The following is a 20,389-nucleotide window of genomic DNA, read 5'->3' as shown; positions in this document are numbered from 1 at the left end:
GCTGCTGTCCCATCTAAAGAACTTGGGAAGTCCCAGAACCCACTCACCACGTTCACTCCTCGCAGTCACACCAGATAACTTTCTGGTCCTGTTTCCTCTGTCATTTTCCATCTCCAGACATCTGAAGGCCTCGTTCCCAGCACATACCAGCACAGAGGGGCCATCAAGGAGTGTCTGCAGAGAGTCCACCTGGAAGAGGTTAACACAGAGTTGGGAGCCCGGCCTGCAGAGCCCCTCTGCTCCGGAAGGCGCAGGAAGGAAGACCCATCTCCTTAGCCTTTCTTCTTTTTGTTTTTTTTTTCCTCCAATTTTTAATTAGGTATTCACTTTATTTACATTTCAAATGCTATCCGAAAAGTCCCCTATACCCTCCCCCCCCACCCACTCCCACTTCTTGGCCCTGGTGTTTCCCCTGTACTGGGGCATATAAAATTTGCAAGACCAAGGGGCCTCTCTTCCCAATGATGGCTGACTAGGCCATTTTCTGATACATATGCAGCTAGAGACAGGAACTCTGGGGGTACTGGTTAGTTCATATTGTTGTTCCACCTATAAGGTTGCAGACCCCTTCGCTCCTTGGGTACTTTCTCTAGCTCCTCCATTGGGGGCCCTGTGTTCAGCTGTTTCTTGCGAGGCTAACCCAGTGCCTGCACAGAAGTGGATGCTCACAATCAGCTATTGGATGGAACACAGGGCCTCCTTAGCCCTTCTTAACTCTTACATGTACCATTCTGGATTCCCACATCCCACGCCTTTATCACTAGCCAGGGGCTGAGAACCCACTGCCTTCAAGAAGATCTCTTTCTCGGTTCCCACCAGCTGAGAGTCTGTGAATACAGGTTACTCTGGATAGAAAAGAAGCTGGAACTGTTAAGCTGCTCCTCTGAGCACACATCTACCTTCTAGAATATGTTTTGTAATGTGCTCGCAGCAGAATGTTCAGTGCCTCCATCTGGAGATCTGATCCTTTGCCCAGGTGGGGTCCTCTCCAGGATTTGACAACTTTCCAATATAATTCAAACCAGTTGCCTCCACGTGAGTAAATGAACGAGGGCAGAGCACAGCTCTCCCAGGGAGCCTCTCTATTCTCAAATTCTACCCTTTCCTTACACCTGCCAGCAGGTGGACATGTTTCTGCTTACTCCTGGCTCAGGACCCATCATTCCAGTAAATAGAACTTTACTCTTAGAGTGCAAGGGCTATGGAGTGGCTAGGTTTTCCACTTGAGAATGAGGGACTCGGAAGGACGTTAGTATTTATCCAGAGGACACATACTCTTCGCCAACCACACACATCTGTGTTATGCTCCGTATCATCCAGCCCAGTTCATTAAATGACCCCTTTGTTTCTTTTAACTTGGAGGTGGATTTATTCTTCGGGTAGCTCTCTATGCCATCTCGCAACCACAGCACCAAATGCTGGGGAGGCAGTGGAGTGCCAGAGACTCTTCCATTACAGCCCCACTCAGGGACCATGAAGGGCCTAGAGGGGTATTCAGGAGATGTTGGATTTGGAACGGAATAGACTTTGTTTTGGTTAAAGACGGTCCTCGTTATAGAGGGAACAATGGCTGTGTAGTGGCTAGGCATTCCGCTTGAGAATGAGGGACTCAGAAGGACCAAGATTGGAGGGTTACTGCCAAGGAGCTCTAGAGAAGCTGCTCCCAAAGGCTCCCCCACAACTGGCTACTGGGTGAAGACATACTTGCCATAGGTAAGTGATCACCAATTGAACTAAGGCTTGTGTTTTGCACACCTGCAGGGACTCAGCCAGACACACCTGGTGAGAAGCTAAGCAAACCGAACCTCTCTGTCCCAGCTGCTGTTACGCAGTGAGGGCATCTCTGTTGAAGCAGTTCTTATTCACTGGAATGGAATTGACTTTGTTTTGATTAAAGATGGTCCTTGTTCTTTCTCTTTTCAATATGACCGTTGTGGACTTACAGAATACCTACTTATCACTGGTGTAAGCCAGGGAGGTGGCTGCCTTCACAGCAGAAGATACAAGATAACACCAAGAATTTGCTATGTATCTGGGTATGGTGGTGTATACCTTCAATCCCAGCACTCAAGAGGCAGAGACAGGTGAATATCTATGAGTTTTGGGTCATCCTGGAATACATAGCAAGTTTCAGGCCAGCCAGGATACATAGTGAGACTCTATTCCAAAACAAACAATAAGAAATCACTTTGTGGCTACACACTCTATCACCCACAGAGTGTGGAGTAGTGGAATGGATATTCTCTGCAAGATTCCATGTGGGAACCAGCTGGGAATCACCCCTTTATGAGGTTGAACTGTTTTCCTACAGAATGTGATATGCATTTCCAAAGGCAAGTGATGTGAGCTGCTGCCTTCATGTGAACAGACTCCTGGGATGAGAGTCATTCGTTCTCACCAGCAGACAGACAGCACAGAGACAATGTGGCATTGGGCAGATAGTAAATATGACATGTTTCCTTTCTTTCTTTCTTTCTTTCTTTCTTTCTTTCTTTCTTTCTTTCTGTTTCTTTTTTGAGACTAACCTAGAATTCTCTGTGTAGCCCAGGCTGGTCTCATGTCCTGCAGGTAGCACACAGCAGCTGGAGGCAAGGGAAGACCTTGCCTCCAGCTGCTGTGTGCTACCTGCAGGACATGGTGAGCTCTCTCTGTAGAACCAGCCCCAATCACACACTTCAGCTTTCTAGACCTGGCTCCTAATACCCTGCATTAAATATCTTAGTGCTCAAGGTACCTTGGGTGATCTATTTCCTGCACTGAACTCAGATGGAAATGGCCTGTTGAGAGGACGTCATAACAAATGAGGAACATGTATAAGACTCAGGACCTGCTGTGTGCTAAGTGCTTACTAAATGGGAGCTATGAGTGGGGTGGCCATGTGTGTATGCAAGAGTATGGGTGTGCATATGCTTGTACATGTGCAAGCATGTATGTGTGCATGTGCATACATGCATGCATGAGTGTGTGTGCCTGACTCAGGTTCTCATGCTGGCATGGCAAGCACTCTACCAATTGAGCCATTTCCCCAAGTCTGATGAACAGATCTGACCTCGTGTCTCCACACTCGTCCTTCACCTTTAATTAGCAATGCGCAATCAAGGCTGCCTTGCTCATCCATCTATGTATTTTGACCCAGGGTCCAAAGGAAAGACATTCCCCACAGCCTACCTTCTTCCCCCGGCTGGTGTACACCTGCTTGACAGGAAAGCGCAGAAGCTCAGAGGCCTTGCCGAGGAAAGCTGCCAGACTCCTGGTGTTCTTGTGACTGAGAACCACTGTCTGCTGGCATCTAGGATCCCCGTTCTTCACCAGAGTCATCCTCCTTGGGGCCACGGGACCTTTCCAGGAATAGGATGTTTCTGGAGCTTCATGCCCACCTTGGAAAACCTGTGACTGCCCAGCAGAGGGGCTTTTCCGTTGAAGCCGGCCTGGCTCTCTATGAGTTTTGGGGGGCTTCCTATCAGAGCAGAGGTAGCAGCCCCCATCTTGCAGCTGCTCCAGGGCACTGAGGTCATGCAAGCCCTGGGGTGTGGTGACAGAACGCACCCCAAAGGAAAGAGGCATGCGCTGAGACAGCTCATCCATTAGGGAGCTGAAGGTCTTGAAGGTGCGCTGGTGAACAGCCAGGCGAACCCCAGCAAACTGGGGATCTCCTCTCTTGAGGAAGGTTATCTTCTTGGCCGGTGTCACCTCAGTAACGGAGGGAGTGTGAGCCACGGAGGGCAGGAGACACTGCCGGTGGCTTGGTGCAGGGTGGCTTGGTGCAGGAGCATCTCTCATGTCTCCTGGGGTGCTGTTCATGATGTGGGGGCCTAGACAGCTCTAACAGACAAAGGAAGAGAAGCTCAGATGTTAGCTCCCAGATTAGGACGACCCAGTCTCCTCCCTTCTTTATGAAGGTGCTTTCTGACACCTCAAATTAGTTCCATCCAGCTATGTCGGAAGAGTCTGATCCAACTGGGTTAAAAGGTAAAGATTTAGCACTGGGGAGAGCTGAGTGCCCACCCCACCCCCCACCTCCGCCACTTGCTATCTATGTGACCCATAGAGGTAGCAGCCCCCATCTTGCAGCTGCTCCAGGGCACTGAGGCCATGCAAGCCCCGGGATGTGGTGACAGAACGCACCCCCAAAAGGAAAGAAGCATGCGCTGAGACAGCTCATCCATTAGGGAGCTGAAGGTCTTGAAGGCAATGACTTAGAATGTTTATAGAATTCAGCTTAGTCAGTTTGGATAGTGGTTATAGTAAGCAAATGAATTTATTCATCTGAAGCGCTTGACAGGGAGCAAGGGTTAAAAGTCTTTATTCTCTTTTTTTCTCTAGCTGTTTTTCTTGTCCTCTTCTGCCAAGCTGGAGTCCCCTAAATGTCCTCTTGTTTTTTCTTCTAAAAATACAGGTAGAGAATAAAAATGGACATTCAGAGGTAGGATCCTAGACATGGAGTCAAGAGCTCTGGGCAGGAGGAGTCCCTCTCCCGTGGTCTCCCCATGCATTGGGAGATCCCTGTCACTCTGTTCCTCCAGCTGTCAGGTAGAGGGCTAGAGTTAAAGCACTGGGGACAAGGGCTCAGACCAGGAGACTCTTGTCTATATAATTGAAAGCAGGACACATCACTTCATATCCTGTGTCTTCCTTATTAGACTGTTGTTTGATTTGATATGAAATATAAGTTATGGGGCTCAGCAAGATGTCTCTGTGAGTAAAGGTATTTGCTGCCAGGCCTGATTGATCTCTGGGACCCACATGGTGGAGAAAAACCTACTCCTGTAAGTTATCTTCTGACCTCCATGGTTACACACACACACACACACACACACACACACACACACACACTAAATGAAAGGTTTAAAAAACACAACTCTTAAAAGCTATCTCTAACGCCCCTCTCAAGTCTTTTCAAGATGGGTGATGAGCCTCATCGTGAGTGGCTATCTTAGCTTGCAGGAGAGACAGAGGCACAGCCCTGTCCCCACTGACCATTTCTGCTCCCACTACCCCATGGTGTGCAGTCCTTTTACATCCCATAAGACTCTTGCAAAACCTTCCGTGTACCTTTCTGGTCCCAGGTACTTCTTTCTGCCTGTGGCAGCCAGGTTGCTCTGAAACCTGGCTTTTTCTTGGGTTCCCAAGTCTTCCTGGGCTCCCTGGCATTGTAGAAAAAAACCCATGTGTCCCCTGTCTCTGCCTCTTCTCATAGAATTACTCTAAGATCCTCCAGTCAGGTGGCCCTGACCTCCTGCGCCCCATTGTGACTGTGTTCTTTGTTGTGCCCTCTCCAAGTCTTCACTGTGCTAGCAACCACCATTGTTAGCACAGTGTCTCCAGCTTCTCCCTCCTGGCCAGTGCCTTTCTCAGCTTATTCCACCTGGGAAGCACAACTTGCACTCTCCAGGGCTCCCAGACTTGTGCCTGGAAAATAAAGGTGGATGAATAACCCTGACCCTCATAGAGCTTCCTGCTGGGAGCTGGACCTGTCAGTTATCTGGGACCTTAGCCAATGGGGTTAGAGGATGATTTTTCACTCGAGAGTGCTCAGAAACACAATGGACACTCCTGGTAACATGGGTGGGTCCCAAGGCCACACCTCCAACATCTTTGGCACCGCTCTTTATTTAGCCCCATTTGTTGGACAGAAAAGGACTCGTCTCTCCTTTTTAAAACCATGGGGCACAAAAGAGCCTTGTAATCCTCTCATCTCTGGGCAGATGTATAATTAGCTCATGCAACCTCTTTCCTCCCCTCTAATCCCCACAAGCTGTTCTCATTAGCTCTCCAGCCAGTGTCACTACAGCTCCAGACACAGTTATTCCCCCTGAGCCTATCCATGGGGGCTATTTGTATCTCTTGGTGTTTATTTTAACTCACAACTACAGCCTTTGCTGGTGAACCCAGAGAGAAAGGAAATGACATAGTGTCCCCAGCACCACTGTGTTTGTAAGCATCATCGGGTCTCTAGTACCAGCAAGTCTACCACATCACTATGTCCATCATCACCATATCTACTGGAATCACCATGTCTACCATGCCCCACAAGGTCAGTATGACCCAGAGGTTCACTCTATACCAAATATGATCATACCCTTCAGTTGGCATGTACTCTGACATCACTATGTCCCACAGCATCTCTGTATCCTTCAACATAACCATGTCCCTGATAACATCATGTCCCCAGCACCATTGGGTCCCTTAGTATCACCATGTCTCCAGTACCATTGTGTCTTCAGCATCAGTGTTGCTCAAGATCACCTTGTCCTCCTGCATCCCCAGGAGATAGGACTCCTGCCCCTGTAACCCTGCTTGTGCACAGGAGGCCAGAGGAGACAACAGTTCAGTAGGACACTCAAGGAAAGGCAGAGGTCTAAGGCAAAGACCTCCTTGGCTCCCCCAGGCCCCAGACAGAAGTGCAACATCACAACCCAAGGGCCTGACATCCCCATGATTCTAACATCCTTCTAGAATATTCTATGAACTAGAATTTCTGATCATTAAATAGGCTTCATGAGTTGCAGGATTCTAAATTGCAAATCAGAGCTGGCAATTCCCAAATCTCCCAGTAAATGTCCTGCACTGGTGTGTGACAGTGTTCTTCAGGGCACTGCATAGACACATTTAGTAGCACACATCCTCTCACACCATCCATACACACAGACTCAGTATGCCATTGATACCCTCAGACACACTCAAGCATATTTTTATGGGCACGCACACACATTACATAATGTGCCCATACACACACTTTAGAAGGAATCTCAGCCCTAGGAGAAAGAGCTGGAGGATCAGACCTGCCCAGCTGGGGACTATGAAGGGGACACCATGGAAGGTATCACTGGAAGAGTTTGTACCAATCCTTGTTGACACAGTGAGGGAAGATGCACCATCAGTTCTGTGGAAGTCACTAACAAGTGGAACTTACAGCCACACGAACAAAACAAGGAAGAGTCTCTTCTTTGAAGAAATACGACAAATCTTTTGAGTTCTTCCCCTTCAGGTCTCTCTGGTGTTGCCTGGCTGTTTACTCGGTCATATTCATCAGAGATTACTGAACATCTTCTATTCTAGCCTGTATATTGGGTTACAGGAACACAAAGACTAAAATGTTGTGACACCCACCTACAAGGCCTGCACACTCTTATGTGTCCAATAGACACACTATGATAAATGACTACAGCTTTTTAGTCTTTGGGCTCCCCTAACCCAGTGTACAGCACAAGAGAGCAGATGTTGTGATATCCTAGGTGAATACAAGAATGAATGAATGAATGAATGAATGATTGGGAGAAAACAGCAAGTAGCTTTGAATGTGAAGGACTCAAATGGTCCTTGAATGTGGACTGTTCAGTAACAAGAGTCAGAAGCTCCTGCTCCGAGAGTCTGAGTTGGGGTATATGTCATGGGATTCAAGCCTTACATGTGGTGTTGGTTAGCCAAAGAGCATCAGCAACATCAGGAAACACCCACATTTAAATAGGCACAGAAACTACAGCTAGCTAGGAAAGAGCTTGGGCTGCAAGGTGGGTTAAGTCCCCTGTTAGATCTTCTAGGTGCCTCATGCAGGCAGATCTTCACGGTGAGGCAAAGGATCAGGCACTGGCCAACCCAGCATGGTGCATCTTAACTTCCCATCCTTTCTTGGTCTTTATCCTCTCTCTTAGCAGGAGCCTTGAGAAGTATTACTCTTCTCCATTGGCCAAGCTGAGGCTGGTCCAGCCAGGATGCCCTATTCCTATGGGTTCCTCTTCTAGAAGCACAAATAAGGAACCCACAACTGCAGAACTAGAGAAGTTCTTTCTAGTTCAGCACAAAGAAGACCACTTTCCTGACATTTACATTCACATGAAGGTCCAGGGGTGACGGATGGTAAGAGTTCTCCCAGTTAGTGGTCACATAGGTGGAACTAGCATAGAGTCCCTCCAGGAAAATGATGGGGTCCCACAGGCAATGCAGAGTCCAATTGATTGGGGGGGGGCACAGGGCTCTTCCTCAGTTTTCTAAGCTCTTGGAAGCCCAAGGGTTGGAGAGAGGCCACCTGGGAGTCAGTGTCTTGCTGGAAATCTGTAGCAAATGATCTTGGTAGCACAGAGTCTGTGTGGCCCTACCACCGGTGATGAAGTATTCCAGGGAAACCCAGGGCCAGAGGACACTAAGTCTGCCTGGAGGGGTGGAGTCAGGAAGGATGGAGAGGGCGGAAGGGTGCGGGGATTTCAGCGGAAGTGGACAGAAAGCAGAGGCTTCCAGTTTGGGGGCGTAGAGAGGTGGGTCGGAGAAAAACAGATTAAGGGAGAAAAAATAGAAACCACAGGAAATACTCAAAAAGGTAACAGGCTAATGGAGGAATTGGGCTGGGTGGGTCCGGGGGCCTGGGGGAGGAAACAGTTTAGCTGGCTAGAGACAAGCCTCAGCTTAGGGAGGGGCTGGAGGCCAGCAAACAACAAGCAAGAGAGATGGGTTCAGGAACAGGGTAAATAGGGTGAGAGAAATCATCAGGTAGGCGTGAGAGACAATGAATGGTCTCACTGCCTGGACGAAAGGGGTAGACAGGAGGGAGGGGCATTATGGAGAACCTGAACAGCTGATGCGTTTATGCACAGATGCTGGAAGCTGTAGGTGACAGTGCACTTGGCTCCCAGAGGCAGCAAGAGCCACAGACCATCACTCATCAGAGAACTAAGTCCTACTTGGGGTCCCCATTGCTTCAAGGGTCTGAATAGGACATAAGGAGGCCATTTGATCATTTTAGCGTGGACTTCCAATGTCTCAACTCCATTATAATTACAAGGAGATTGATAGAATTTTATGATCCCCTAGGAAAGAAAGGGATAGACCCCTTGATGAGCTAGGATGTCATATTAATAACAAGCAGCATCTAAATTTCAGGGATTCTGAAACGTGTGTGGGGAGTGTCTTTGTGTTGAAGGCTGACAATGACCAAGTGCAGTGAACGCTTTATGGAATCATTCCACTATTCCATTAGGGAATACAGAGCAGTGCAGGCCCTAATGAAGCAGTGTAGCAGAGGATCACTAAATTAACTGTAGAATTAGCATGGAACCCAGAAACCCCACATGTGATGTGCCCAGAGCAACTGGAAGCAGGGGCTGAAAGAGATGTGTGCAGCAATGAGCACAGAGGTCTATCACAGGAGACAGAAACTGGAAACCACGCAAGTGCCCATTCACAGATGGATGGATAAGTGACACATGGTCTGTCCACAGAATGGAATTATTAGTGAGCTTTTAAAATAATCACCATTCTGTGACCTACATGAGCCCAGAGGACACTGTGCTAAGTGAAATAAGCCAGTCACAGCCGGGTGAAAGTTGTGTGACTCCACTTTGAAGCAGTGCCTGGAGACAGAGGGTGGGATGAGGGCTACAGCCATGGAGGACATGAGGAATGAGGAGTCGACATTTCATGGTATGAAGTTTCAGTTTGGAAAACGAAACGGCTTCCAGCGATGATGGTAGAGATGGCTTGCACAAGACCATAAGTGGGCTTTATACCACTGAACTAAGCACTTGAGAAGGCTAAATGGTAACCTTTAACTTTTGCGTATTTTACAACAATTAGGAATTATAAAATGCAGGGCTGGAGAGATGGCTCAGCAGTTAAGAGCATTGACTGCTCTTCCAAAGGTCCTGAGAAGAACTGTCTTTTAAGAAAGGCCACTCAGTGCAGGATATCTTCCCAAAGCCAGGGGGCGGGGGAGGGGGGGAGAGGAAGAACAGGTCTATGTGGCAGAATGGGTATTCCTTGACACTCAGAGATTGTAGTTCCTGGAGAAGTGACTGGGTGAGAGCAGATGTGGGGCTCCCAAGCAGATGCAGCCTGCCACAAACATTGATTGGTTCCTGTGTATCAGACGCTGGCCAAACAGAAAGGAGACATAGGGTGGAGGGGCAGACACCCACCTTGTGAACTCGATCACCCAGGGAAGAAGAGAAAACTCCTGTACCTGGCCTGACACTTGAGGGATCTACTGCTTCCTGATTCAGCTTGGCTCTGCCTGGAGCTGGCTAGCGGCTGCTTGGCTCCTCCATGGTTCTATGACCTCAACCACCGCGAGGTGGGTGCTGAGCTAAAGAACGCTGGAGTTATCCAGGGATCATTTGGGAAAGGCCTGCACACAGTCTCCCTGAGTGAGTCTTGAGAAATACCAAAGACAATAGTCCTGGATCGCATTCTTGATTTCTGTCACAAGGATGTGGGAAACTGTAAAAACACAAGAACGCCCTTTCTTTCCTACACATACTGCAGATAAGTTTGGCATTCTGGACCTCTCATCCTATAGACCCCTCCAAAGATCCAGGGCCCAAATTAGGAAGAGGGGAGCAGAGAGCAGAGGGAACACTAGAGAAAGCTCAGGGTGACAGGGGACCCGATGGTGTACAATTTCATCTGCAGCTACTAAGAAGAGGCTCCCAACTGTTGAGAAGGGAAGATCACATGTAGGACAACCAAGGAAAAGATGCCTCGGACAGGAAAAGGCCAGATACTGGCACAGGAAGGAGAATCCCTGGAAACTGCCGAAAAGCAAAACAAAGACCAGTGTCGGAACATCTTCCTGCCCTCCACCCCGCCAGACTTGCCAATATTCTCTAGACAGCTTATCTGTAGGGGAAGCCGGCCACAGGCCTGGCATCTACTTAGGGGGTTTAAAAGACAGTGAGATGCATAGTCTGGCCTGGGCTCTTCAAAGGCAGGAAGCGAGACTGTGTGTGTGTGTGTGTGTGTGTGTGTGTGTGTGTGTGTGTGTGCGCGCGTGCGTGCACGCACCCTGGACTTGGGATACCGAGGTGTCTGACAAATGTGAGTGGAGTAAGTGATGCCAAGGGATCCATACAGTGGGGAGGGCTGAGAGATGGGGAGGGATCCATACAGTGGGGAGGGCTGAGAGAGCGGGTGCAACCAGCAGAGAAAGCATGGAGAGTGGAGATGGCACCTGACTGTGGCCCACTGTGTGTGTGAACAGCTAGAGAAGATATCCTGTGGCTGCCAGGGCTGAAGGAGCCATGGAAGGCCGAGATGTGCACAGACCTATGGGCCAGTGAATAGTTCCAAGGGCATCAAGATGTAAACATTAATAGTAAAGAATAGGGGGAAGTTGGGGAGGATGGAATGGGTGGATTTGGGGGTGGGCAGTTAGCCCTGAGGTAAGGGGCAGAATTGAGCATTAATAACAGCCAGGGCAACAGGGAGACGGTGTAGGTAAGCATGAACCTATACAATTCCCAGAACCTGTGCAAAAGAAGAGAGAAGTGGGGAGCAGCCTGGTATAATGCATAAAACATATAATGGTGTCCACTTATAATCCCAGCACTGGAGAGGTAGAGTCAGGAGAGACAGGGGGCTTGCTGACCAACCTAGTCTACTTGGTGAGTTCCAGGCAAGTGAGAGATACCGTCTCAAAAACCAAAGACAGATGAATGAGAACTGAAGACAGACTCTTGAGGTTGTCCATTAGTCTCCACACACATACACAGGCTCACAAAGACACTACATGCACACAGAAGTGTGTAATGAACACACACACACACACACACATATATGAACACTCTAGTGTGCACACACAGAACTTGACAGGACTTTGGAGCAGTCATCAAAACTCAGGAAAAGTCGGCATGGTGGCGCATGCCTTTAATCCCAGCACTCGAGAGGCAGAGGCAGGCGGATTTCTGAGTTCGAGGCCAGCCTGGTCAACAAAGTGAGTTCCAGGACAGCCAGGGCTATACAGAGAAACCCTGTCTCAACCCCCCCCCCAAAAAAAAAGCCTCAGGGAAAGAGCATTGAACATTGAGGCTTTGTTGAGCCTGGGCAGCTTTGCCAGGAATCAACAACAGAGACCCCACCCCACCTATGACTTAGCACATGCAGAAGTCCAGAAACAGGCTATGAACCTGGTGTTGAAACCTCTCTAGCCTACAGAATAGGAAGAAATGGCTAGAGAACAATCCCAGGACAGAGAATCATCTCTAGGTGATGTTCTAGGCTCTAGCATCTCCCAGTCACTCTCAGAAACCTACAGGGCAGGGAAAGCCAGTAGGGAGGAGACAACCACCTCAGGCAAACAACACATAAGGGGGTCTGAAGAGTCAGACACACACTACCCACAAGAGAAAATATGGAACAAGACAGCAAAAGTCAGCATGCCCAGACTGATACGGGCCTTTTACAGAAAGTGACAGGGATTAGAGATCTCATGGCCGTCATGTCTCAGGGACTATGGTCAGCAGGCACCTGGGTCGAGAAGGACCTATTGGCAGAGCTGAGTCTCCTGTTCAGCATTCTTACTACTATAAAACACTCAACCATCAGCCATGAAAGAACCGCAGGAGGCTCTGAGAGGCACTCATATGTCTGTTCCCTTGACTGGGGTCATGGTACCACAGGGCGTGGTCATGTGTCCCAAATCATTGAGTTGAATATGTATCTGTCATGCAGAAAATACAAATACAGCTTTCATAAGAGAGTGAGCTGAGGCTGGGCAAGATGGCTCAGCCAAGGTGTTTGCCATACAATCATAAGGACGTGAGTTTGATCTCCGGAACCTGTACTAAGTCACGCATGGTGGCACGGGCTTGTTATCTCAAGGAAACTGGAGAATTCCTGAGGCTTGGTGGCCAGCCAGCATACCAATTTGCTAAGTCCTTGGTACTCATAAAAGAGCCTGTCTCAAAAATCAAGATGGGCCAGTGAAATGGCTCAGCGGGTCGTACACCTAACCCTGATAAACTGAGTTTGATCCCGGGACCTCACATTATACAGAGAGCTGACTCTTTTAAGTTGTCCTCTGACCTCCACATATGTGCCATAGCATACATTCACACATTCATGTATACATACACACACACACACACACACACACACACACACACACACACAAAACTAGTCATATATACACTAGACAAAAGCAATCAAAACAACCAGGGCAAAAGAACCATGACTGTAAAGCCTGCAGCAGAAGCCATTAGTTACCAACTAGGAGGCAGCTGCAGCTATTATGCAGGGGAAATTCAAGAACCCCAGGCTCAGGAAGATTCTGGAGGGAGAGGCAATGCAGCTGATGAGGGAGGCCCCCAAGGCTGTTGCAGCTGTGGACTGCTAGACTCTACTTGCAAACACTGGGCTTTTGTGTTTGGGGTAAGGCCCAAGCACTGGGATGCTACAAGCTTTCAGTCTGTACTTTTCAGACAGAGCTGGAACTCACTGGGGTCATCCACTGAGCATAGCTGGGTGGCAATCATGTTACCCCATTATGACATTTGCTCTAGGGACATCTGAAGCTCTAAAAGGAGGGCCAGCCCCCTGTCAGAGCTTTGGAAGGTGTCCATCTATGCATCAGGGTAAAATTGAGGCCAGCAGTCACCTCACTGAAAGGAACTCAGTGATGTGACAGTGGTGATAGCAGGATCTGGGGGAGGTGGGTTGTCTAGAAGCAGCCAACCACAGCTGGGCACCATGACAATTTTGGAGCAAAGTGTGGTGTTGCAAAATGGGACTGCAAGCAAGACCCAGGTGTGGGTCTGTGCATACTTAGGCATGTTATTTCAGCCTGTCCTCCTGTTCCTATGAGGCCAGGAGGCTGGGAAACCCCCTCAAACAGAAGAAACCAGTGGCCTGGCAAAGTGCCATGTTTTCCCCTGTGCCCTGGTCTTAAGTGGCAAAGGCTAGGCCAGAGGCAGCTCTCAGATGGTAACATGGCTTCTTCCTTACTGCTTCTGCACAGTGTGGGCAGCCATCATCCTGGTGTGTAAAAACCAAGGACCATGGACCCCCAAAAGCTTCTGCACCCTGGGGACAATAATTTGAAGTCCAAACAGGAAGGGGGACCAGCCCGGAGCACTTGGAACGGTTCCATGGCAGCAGAGTGAGTGACTCTGACACCGCTGTGGCCTCCGAGCAGAGAGCCTCATTTCCTCAAGAATGTTTTTGTCATTTTGTCATCATGCTTCTCACCGTGGTTGAGGTCGCCCTTGAGGCCACTAGAGGCCAAGTCCCGGTGAGGAAGGAAAGAGACAGAGGTGGGGCAGAGCCCAGGAGGAGACCAGGGCGAGGCCTGGGAGAGTCGAGTCTTTGGAGTCCCATCGTCCGTCTACTGAGTGACCCGAAGCAACCTGTAGCCTCCATGGGCAGCAGACACTGGGAAATATTCACAATTCCTGCTTAGGGTCAGCTTAAAGTGGGTAACACTCTATGACACTTTATTGGGGATAGAGATAGCTCATCTAGAACATTATTCTTCAGCCTCTTCTTACCTGGAACTATATGGAAGCAGTTTTCTGTCCTACATGGATATAGAAGAGGCTGGAGAAATAGTCTCTGTACCTGACATTTGCTAGGCAATTGCCCAACCTTCAAGGCTCTACCCTACCCTAGTATGAGGATGATGGCATAATGTTTCCCAGGGGATAATGTACAGTAGGAGGCACCTCTCACATGCCAGTGCATTACTGATTCTCCTCTAGTTAGACACTAGTCAGTGGCTATTTAGCACAGTTAATGGATTTATATAGCTACTTCCACATCACATACAAGGCAAAAAAACTCACTCAGTCCCACCTCTATGTCCTTGTCTTCCTGATTCCCACAGTGACTTGTTTCTGCCTCTCTTATCCCATCCTGTATAGCTGTGGGCATATCTGGTTTATTTGTCCTACCAGGTCAGGAGGGATTCAAGAGTCCCCAGCACATAGTGCAGTGTAGTACATTGCTGGTGGTTGGGAAATGCCTGTTGAGTGAATGCATGAGCGGAAGGATAAACGGTCATTGGGTACCAGATTCATGAGGTTTTCAGCCTGTAATTGACCTGATGCCCAATCCCTAGGGTGAATAGGAGGAGCCCAAATGACTCTGACAATATTTGAGGTCTGTGAGAGTGATAGGCCCATCAGTCAGATCACTTTCTGCGGCCACTTCTTGGGCTGGGACTGGGGTGGTTACTGCAAGGTAGTTCAGTGTTGAGTGCCCCAAAGCTTCAGAGTTCACTCTGACAGGGAGAGTCAGCATCAAAGGTTAACTCTCTGAAGATTGTTTAGGGAGGAGACACAGGCAGAGCGCTCAATGCTCTGAGTTCAATCTGTATCCTATAGGGATGTGCTTAGGAGACACTGCCAGTGGGAAGCTTTGACTACATAGTTGTCTAGCAGGAGAGGAAATGGCACCATTGGGTCAGGTACCCCAGAGTTAAAAATAATCCAAGGAACTTGAGGAGACAAATGCAGTCAAGGCCAAGGGCTGTGGCTGGGCTTGAAATGGGGCAGCAAAGACTCTTTCTCTCCTTTCTTTCTGATCCCCTCCTGGTGCTTCCTATTGTTTAACTGTTATCAGAAGTAAGAGGGCAAACGAGCTAGAGAGATGGTCAAAAGAAGTTATGTCCCTAGCTCAAAGGACACAGGAGTAAATAGACATTTAATAACCCCCAATGGTTTGTTTTCTGTTGCTATAACAAAATATCTAAAGCAGAACACTTACAAAGAAAAAGATGTCTATTTAACTCAACCATTTTGGAGTCTTTAAGCTCAAGATCCATTGTCCTCATTGGTCCAGCCTTAGGAGAGGGCCTTTTGATGCTTGGCTGCATCCTTTCCTAGCAGATGGACTGGCACCATGGTGGGAGCACAAGAGAAAGGGAGTGGAAGCCAGAGGCTTTCACAGAGGACTAGCTTTACTCTTGTGTAACAGTGTACACTTGAGGAAACTCAAGAGATCCCATGAGAAGTACATTTACCAGTTCCAATGACAACACTTCCAGTGACTTAATCAGACAAGGTCATGCCTATTAAGTATCCTACCACCTATTAATGTCATCTCATTGGGGACCAAGTTTCCAACACACAGTGAGAAGCAGGGAGCCTGTGTGTCCCCCCTGGTCTCTTCCCCTCTTGGTATGAAGCCACCAGGATTCGTTCGTGTAGATTCTACCTGGTATGGTTACCTTCTAGTCATCTCCCAAAGTCCCTCCTTTATATACCACAGCCAAATGATGTTTTTACTCTTAATGCCTCAGAGGGGGGATTATACTTTAGCACATAAAGCCTTAAGGGACAACCTGAAACCAACCGTAATCATGGCCCTCCAGGCTGATCTCTGGTCTTCTTCACCCAACTATGTTATCTTGTTCTCCCAGTCACCCACTGAGTAAGTACACTGCTTCTAAACTTTCTGGTTTTGTAAATGCTCTGAACAGCTCACCATTGCAACCCCATGGTTGTAGACCAATACCTAATGCCTCCTACTGCTGTGGTCCTTTTTTTGTTTGTTTTGGCTTTGAGATCCAGTCTCACTATGTACTCCAGGTTGGCTTCAAACTCTTAATCCTCTTGTCTTTCAGGTGCTGGGAGTACAGGAATGAGCCAACATACCTGGCCAAAATACCATGCTTGAATGCCAAATTCTGGACACCATCAAAAAGGTCAAGGAACTTCTCAAGGGAAGTGAGGTTCCTTGATTCCCAGGGCTGCAGGTGCCATGATTTGAGAAATGAAAACCTTTGCTCTTAGCAACACCAGGAACTTCAGTCCTCCCTGCCCCTTTGCTTTCCTTCTCTTGGGCTCAGTGCTGTTGAGGTCAAGGAAGGAGAGGATCAGAATGGTGGGTACCTATGGGGATGGGGAAGGGCATAGGCCCTCTCTCCACTAGGCAGGCAACTTCCTTATGGGTCTGGAATTAAATTGAAATAATCATCAGTTACCCTGAGAACATGGGCAGTAGAGACTTGGCATCAGATGCAGCCCCAGCAGGAGTCAGCAGATATGGAAGATCCCAGGTCAGGTCACAACCATGATGGGTAAAAGCTATATGGAAGAGGTGATTCTTTTTCTGTTTGCTTCATCTCCATCCAGGAGGTTGCCAGCCTGGATCCCAAGTAGCACCAGTTGGCGTCAGTTGGAGTCAGTTCTAATCTGCTGTGGGCATTGGTCTGACTCCAACCTAACTAATCTCAGCTAAGAGGCAGACCTGGAGCTCTGGGCGATGGCTCAGATAACCTGTTATGTCTCTCCCCTGCTTCCCCCCTCCTTATTTATCTACAAGATCTCTCTTGACCACTTGCCCTGAGCAAGACCTAGAAAGCGCTGAATGTGTATAAGTTGCCTCACCTCCTTGGGCCTGTGTTTTCTCTTCTTAACAATGAGTTACTGAGACACAAAGATGCTATGACTCTCTGGTAGGACCTGGGGTGCTCCAAGATACCTGTCAGGCTATCTGGAATGGGTAGCCTGCATCTTTTCCATCATGAAGGTGTCTACTTGAGAAGGAACAGGAGAATCAAATTTAAATCTGACCCTTTAACATCTCAGCACTGCCCTTCAGCAGGGCTAAGAATTCACTTCTCTGGGCATGAACATGTCCTCTATAAAATGGACAGACACACAAACACATGCCCTTCAGGCTCTGAGGGAGTAGTGAAACCCTCCTTGCATAATCATAGTAGTCACACCTCTTTCTTCCCCACTCCCCTCTGTCCTGTCTCGGGGTGTGTGTGTGTGGCTCAAGGAGCTTGCTTCACAGTGCCCCCTGGATGAAAGGCCCCAGGCCACAGGAAAACCTGTTGTTTCCACAGCTCTGGGCTTCCTCCCTTTGTCTCAGCGTTATAAACAAGCCCATTCCCAAAGCCACAGCTGATGATCCAGCTGCAAGCTGTCCTTAGGCAATCCAGCAATAGAAAGGGCTCTTAGGATGAGTTTAGCCTTGAGCCAGCCTGATGCTGACTGGACAAGAGTCAACCTATCCACATAGTCCCTTGACACAGCACTTAAAGCCAGACCAGCCTTGGACCTCACTAATTTGAGACCGAGACACCAAGTATCCTATAAGGAATGCTATTAATAGGATGCAAAGCATTATTGCCCATTTTCCAGCTGACCCAAGAGCATCTTATCTAAATTGGGTCCTTGGAGGAATATGATGTGAAGGCTAGAGAGCAGAGAGGCCAGGCCTGGTCTGGTAAAGGGCAGTCCAGCCTTCCTGGTTGTCTCCAAGGCCCTCCTCTTCTGGCAGATCCTTATACCTACCAGTCCTCCAGGCTCACCCTCACAGCCTCAGAGTGGCAGAACACACCTGCTCCAGACTCTCGTTTAAGTAATCAGATTACCTTCAGCATGTACATATTGACTAATAGACAGCAATCCAACTGATCAATAAAGTTCATGATGTCTTCTGTGTGGTTTAAGCCCTACTGGCTCCTTTAAACCCTTTTGACAAGCTGTTTTTCAGATGGGAGAATACATACCATAATAAAAGCTGGGTGTGGGGCTTGGATGGGATGATGGCTCAGTGCTTCCCACACAAACATGAGGACCTGAGTTCAGACCTCCAGCACTTATGTAAAAAGTTCTGGGGAGGCAGAGACAAGCAGATCCCTGGGCATCCATGGCTACCTAGTCTTGTTGAATCAGCGAGTTCCAGGTTTAATTAGGACACTCAGTATCAGCACACATATACATGCACACACCCCCCCACACACACACACACAAGCATACACATAAATTGAGTATGTGATGGAACATGGCTGTAAGCCCAACTCAGAAGGCTGAGGCAGGAAGATCACAAGTTCAAGGACACCCTGGATTACATGATCCCTCTCCCTCTCTCCCTCCTCCTCCCTCTCCTTCTCTCCCTCTCTTCCTCTCCCTCCTCTCCCTCTCCATCTCTCTCCCTCTCTCCCTCTCTCTCTCTCCCTCTCTCCCTCTCAACCCCTCCCTCTCTCCCTCTCCCTGTCCTCCCTCTCCCTCTCCCTCTCTTCCTTTCCCTCCCTCTCTCCCTCTCCCTGCCCTCCCTCTCCCTCTCCCTATCTCTCTCCCTCTCCCTCTTCCTGTCCTCCCTCTCCCTCCTCTCCCTCTCCCTGTCCTCTCTCTCCCTCTCTCCCTCTCCCTCTCTCTCTCTCCCTCTCTTCCTCTCCCTCTCTCTCTCCCTCTCTCCCTCCCACCCTTCTCTCCCACCCTTCTCTCTCTCTCTCCCTTCTCTTTATACATGTATATGTATATAGTACATATATATTTTAAGTTGCCCCCCCCCATTTACAGTCACATAACCCACTGAAGATGGACTCTACATCCTTGTCAGTTACAGTTCAGTTGATCTTTACTGCTAGGAAAGAGTTAATGTAGCTATTACTTGTGGCAACTTTTCTCCTACATCAGAGTTGATTTCCCTAAATTGGTGGAGGAGTGGAAAGGGAGGGAGGAAGTAGGAAGAGAGGGAGGAAAACCGCCTTAGGCTCCAGATCAAAGATGCTCTGAGATCCAAAAGGAAGCAGGGACTCCGAGGGTGGGGGGTTTTCATGACTGCATCCTCTTGATAAGGAGCTGGGCCTTGAGATGGCCTCTTCCTCCTGCAGACAGACCCCAGCTGGATCCCCTTTGCCACCAGAGCAGGCAATGGCACCAGCCCCAAGACCGAGGAGGTCCCAGAGGCAGCCCCAGGTGGAGGAAACATGTCTCAAGCCAGGGCATGAAAGAGCAATAGGAAATACCCATGCTGTTTACACGTTGCCAGGCTGGGTGTGTTGTTAGCTGCGGGTCCAGTTCATGTCACTGACGTGTACGAATGTGTGATATTAACTGAGGTCATCCACCCATGCCAGCAAGGGCACAATTAACTCCGTGCCATGTGTTCACAGGGACTGTGAGTCCCATCCAGGCCAGGAGCCAGCTGAGTTAGCTTTGCTGATGGAACATTAGGAAACGGTTTCCTAGGCAGCTGGGGACCGCAATAGGAGATTCCGTTTTGATGCAAGAAAAAAAGTTTAAAGAATTTCAAAAATTCACTACTTCGGCATGTGTGTGTGTGTGTGTTTCTACCCTTATATCTATGTGTGAGTGGTAGCAATGGCAGAGGTTGTCTTCCTGGATTACTTTCTGGCTTATGTTCCGGGAGAGTCTCTCACTGAAGTAGAGTTCTCTGACTCGCTAGCCTTGCTGTCCAGGAGCCCCAAGGATCTCCCTGTCTCCTTCTCCCCAGAGCTGGGATCACATTTGCATCCTCACCACAATCATCTTTGATTTTGTTTTTGTTCTATGGTTGCTAGGAATCCAAACTTCTGGATGCTCACAGAGTAAACACTTGGACAACTGAGCCATCTTCCCAGCCCCCTACTTTCTTGGTTTTCCTTTCTCGTAAAATTAAAGTTTCTAGTTAAAGTGAGGAGCTGGGGGCTGGAGAGATGGCTCAGAGATTAAGAGCACTGGCTGCTCTCGGGGCCCTGGGTTAGGTTCTTCACAAGTTGGCTCACAGACACCTGTAATGCTAGATCCAGGGAGTCCGATGGCCTCTCTTGACTTCCCCCTCCTGACTTCCTTTCTTGCTTTCCTTAGATACAACATGTGTGGTACGCAGACATACATGCAGGAAAAAACACTCATACACTATGTCTCTATATCAGTCTGTCTGTCTG

The 20,389-nt window shown here is 48.7% G+C and overlaps 1 protein-coding gene across 1 annotated transcript in view; it reads right to left on the bottom strand.

Moving 5' to 3' along the window:
• The window catches only part of Rp1l1 (RP1 like 1), a 40,611-nt gene that overhangs the window by 7,315 nt on the left and 12,907 nt on the right, over positions 1-20,389 (bottom strand). Inside the window, exons 2-3 of the mRNA XM_021182552.1 lie at positions 3,169-3,822; positions 48-189 (exon numbers count right to left, since the gene is read on the bottom strand). Coding sequence (XP_021038211.1) covers positions 48-189; positions 3,169-3,801 — 775 coding nt within the window. The 5' untranslated portion in view covers positions 3,802-3,822. The remainder of the gene's footprint in view (positions 1-47; positions 190-3,168; positions 3,823-20,389) is intronic.

The sequence above is a fragment of the Mus caroli genome, chromosome 14, assembly GCF_900094665.2.
Source record: "Mus caroli chromosome 14, CAROLI_EIJ_v1.1, whole genome shotgun sequence".
Taxonomy (NCBI): domain Eukaryota; kingdom Metazoa; phylum Chordata; class Mammalia; order Rodentia; family Muridae; genus Mus; species Mus caroli.
Note: the sequence above shows the minus strand (reverse complement) of the source record. Positions and strands in the feature narration are given on the sequence as shown.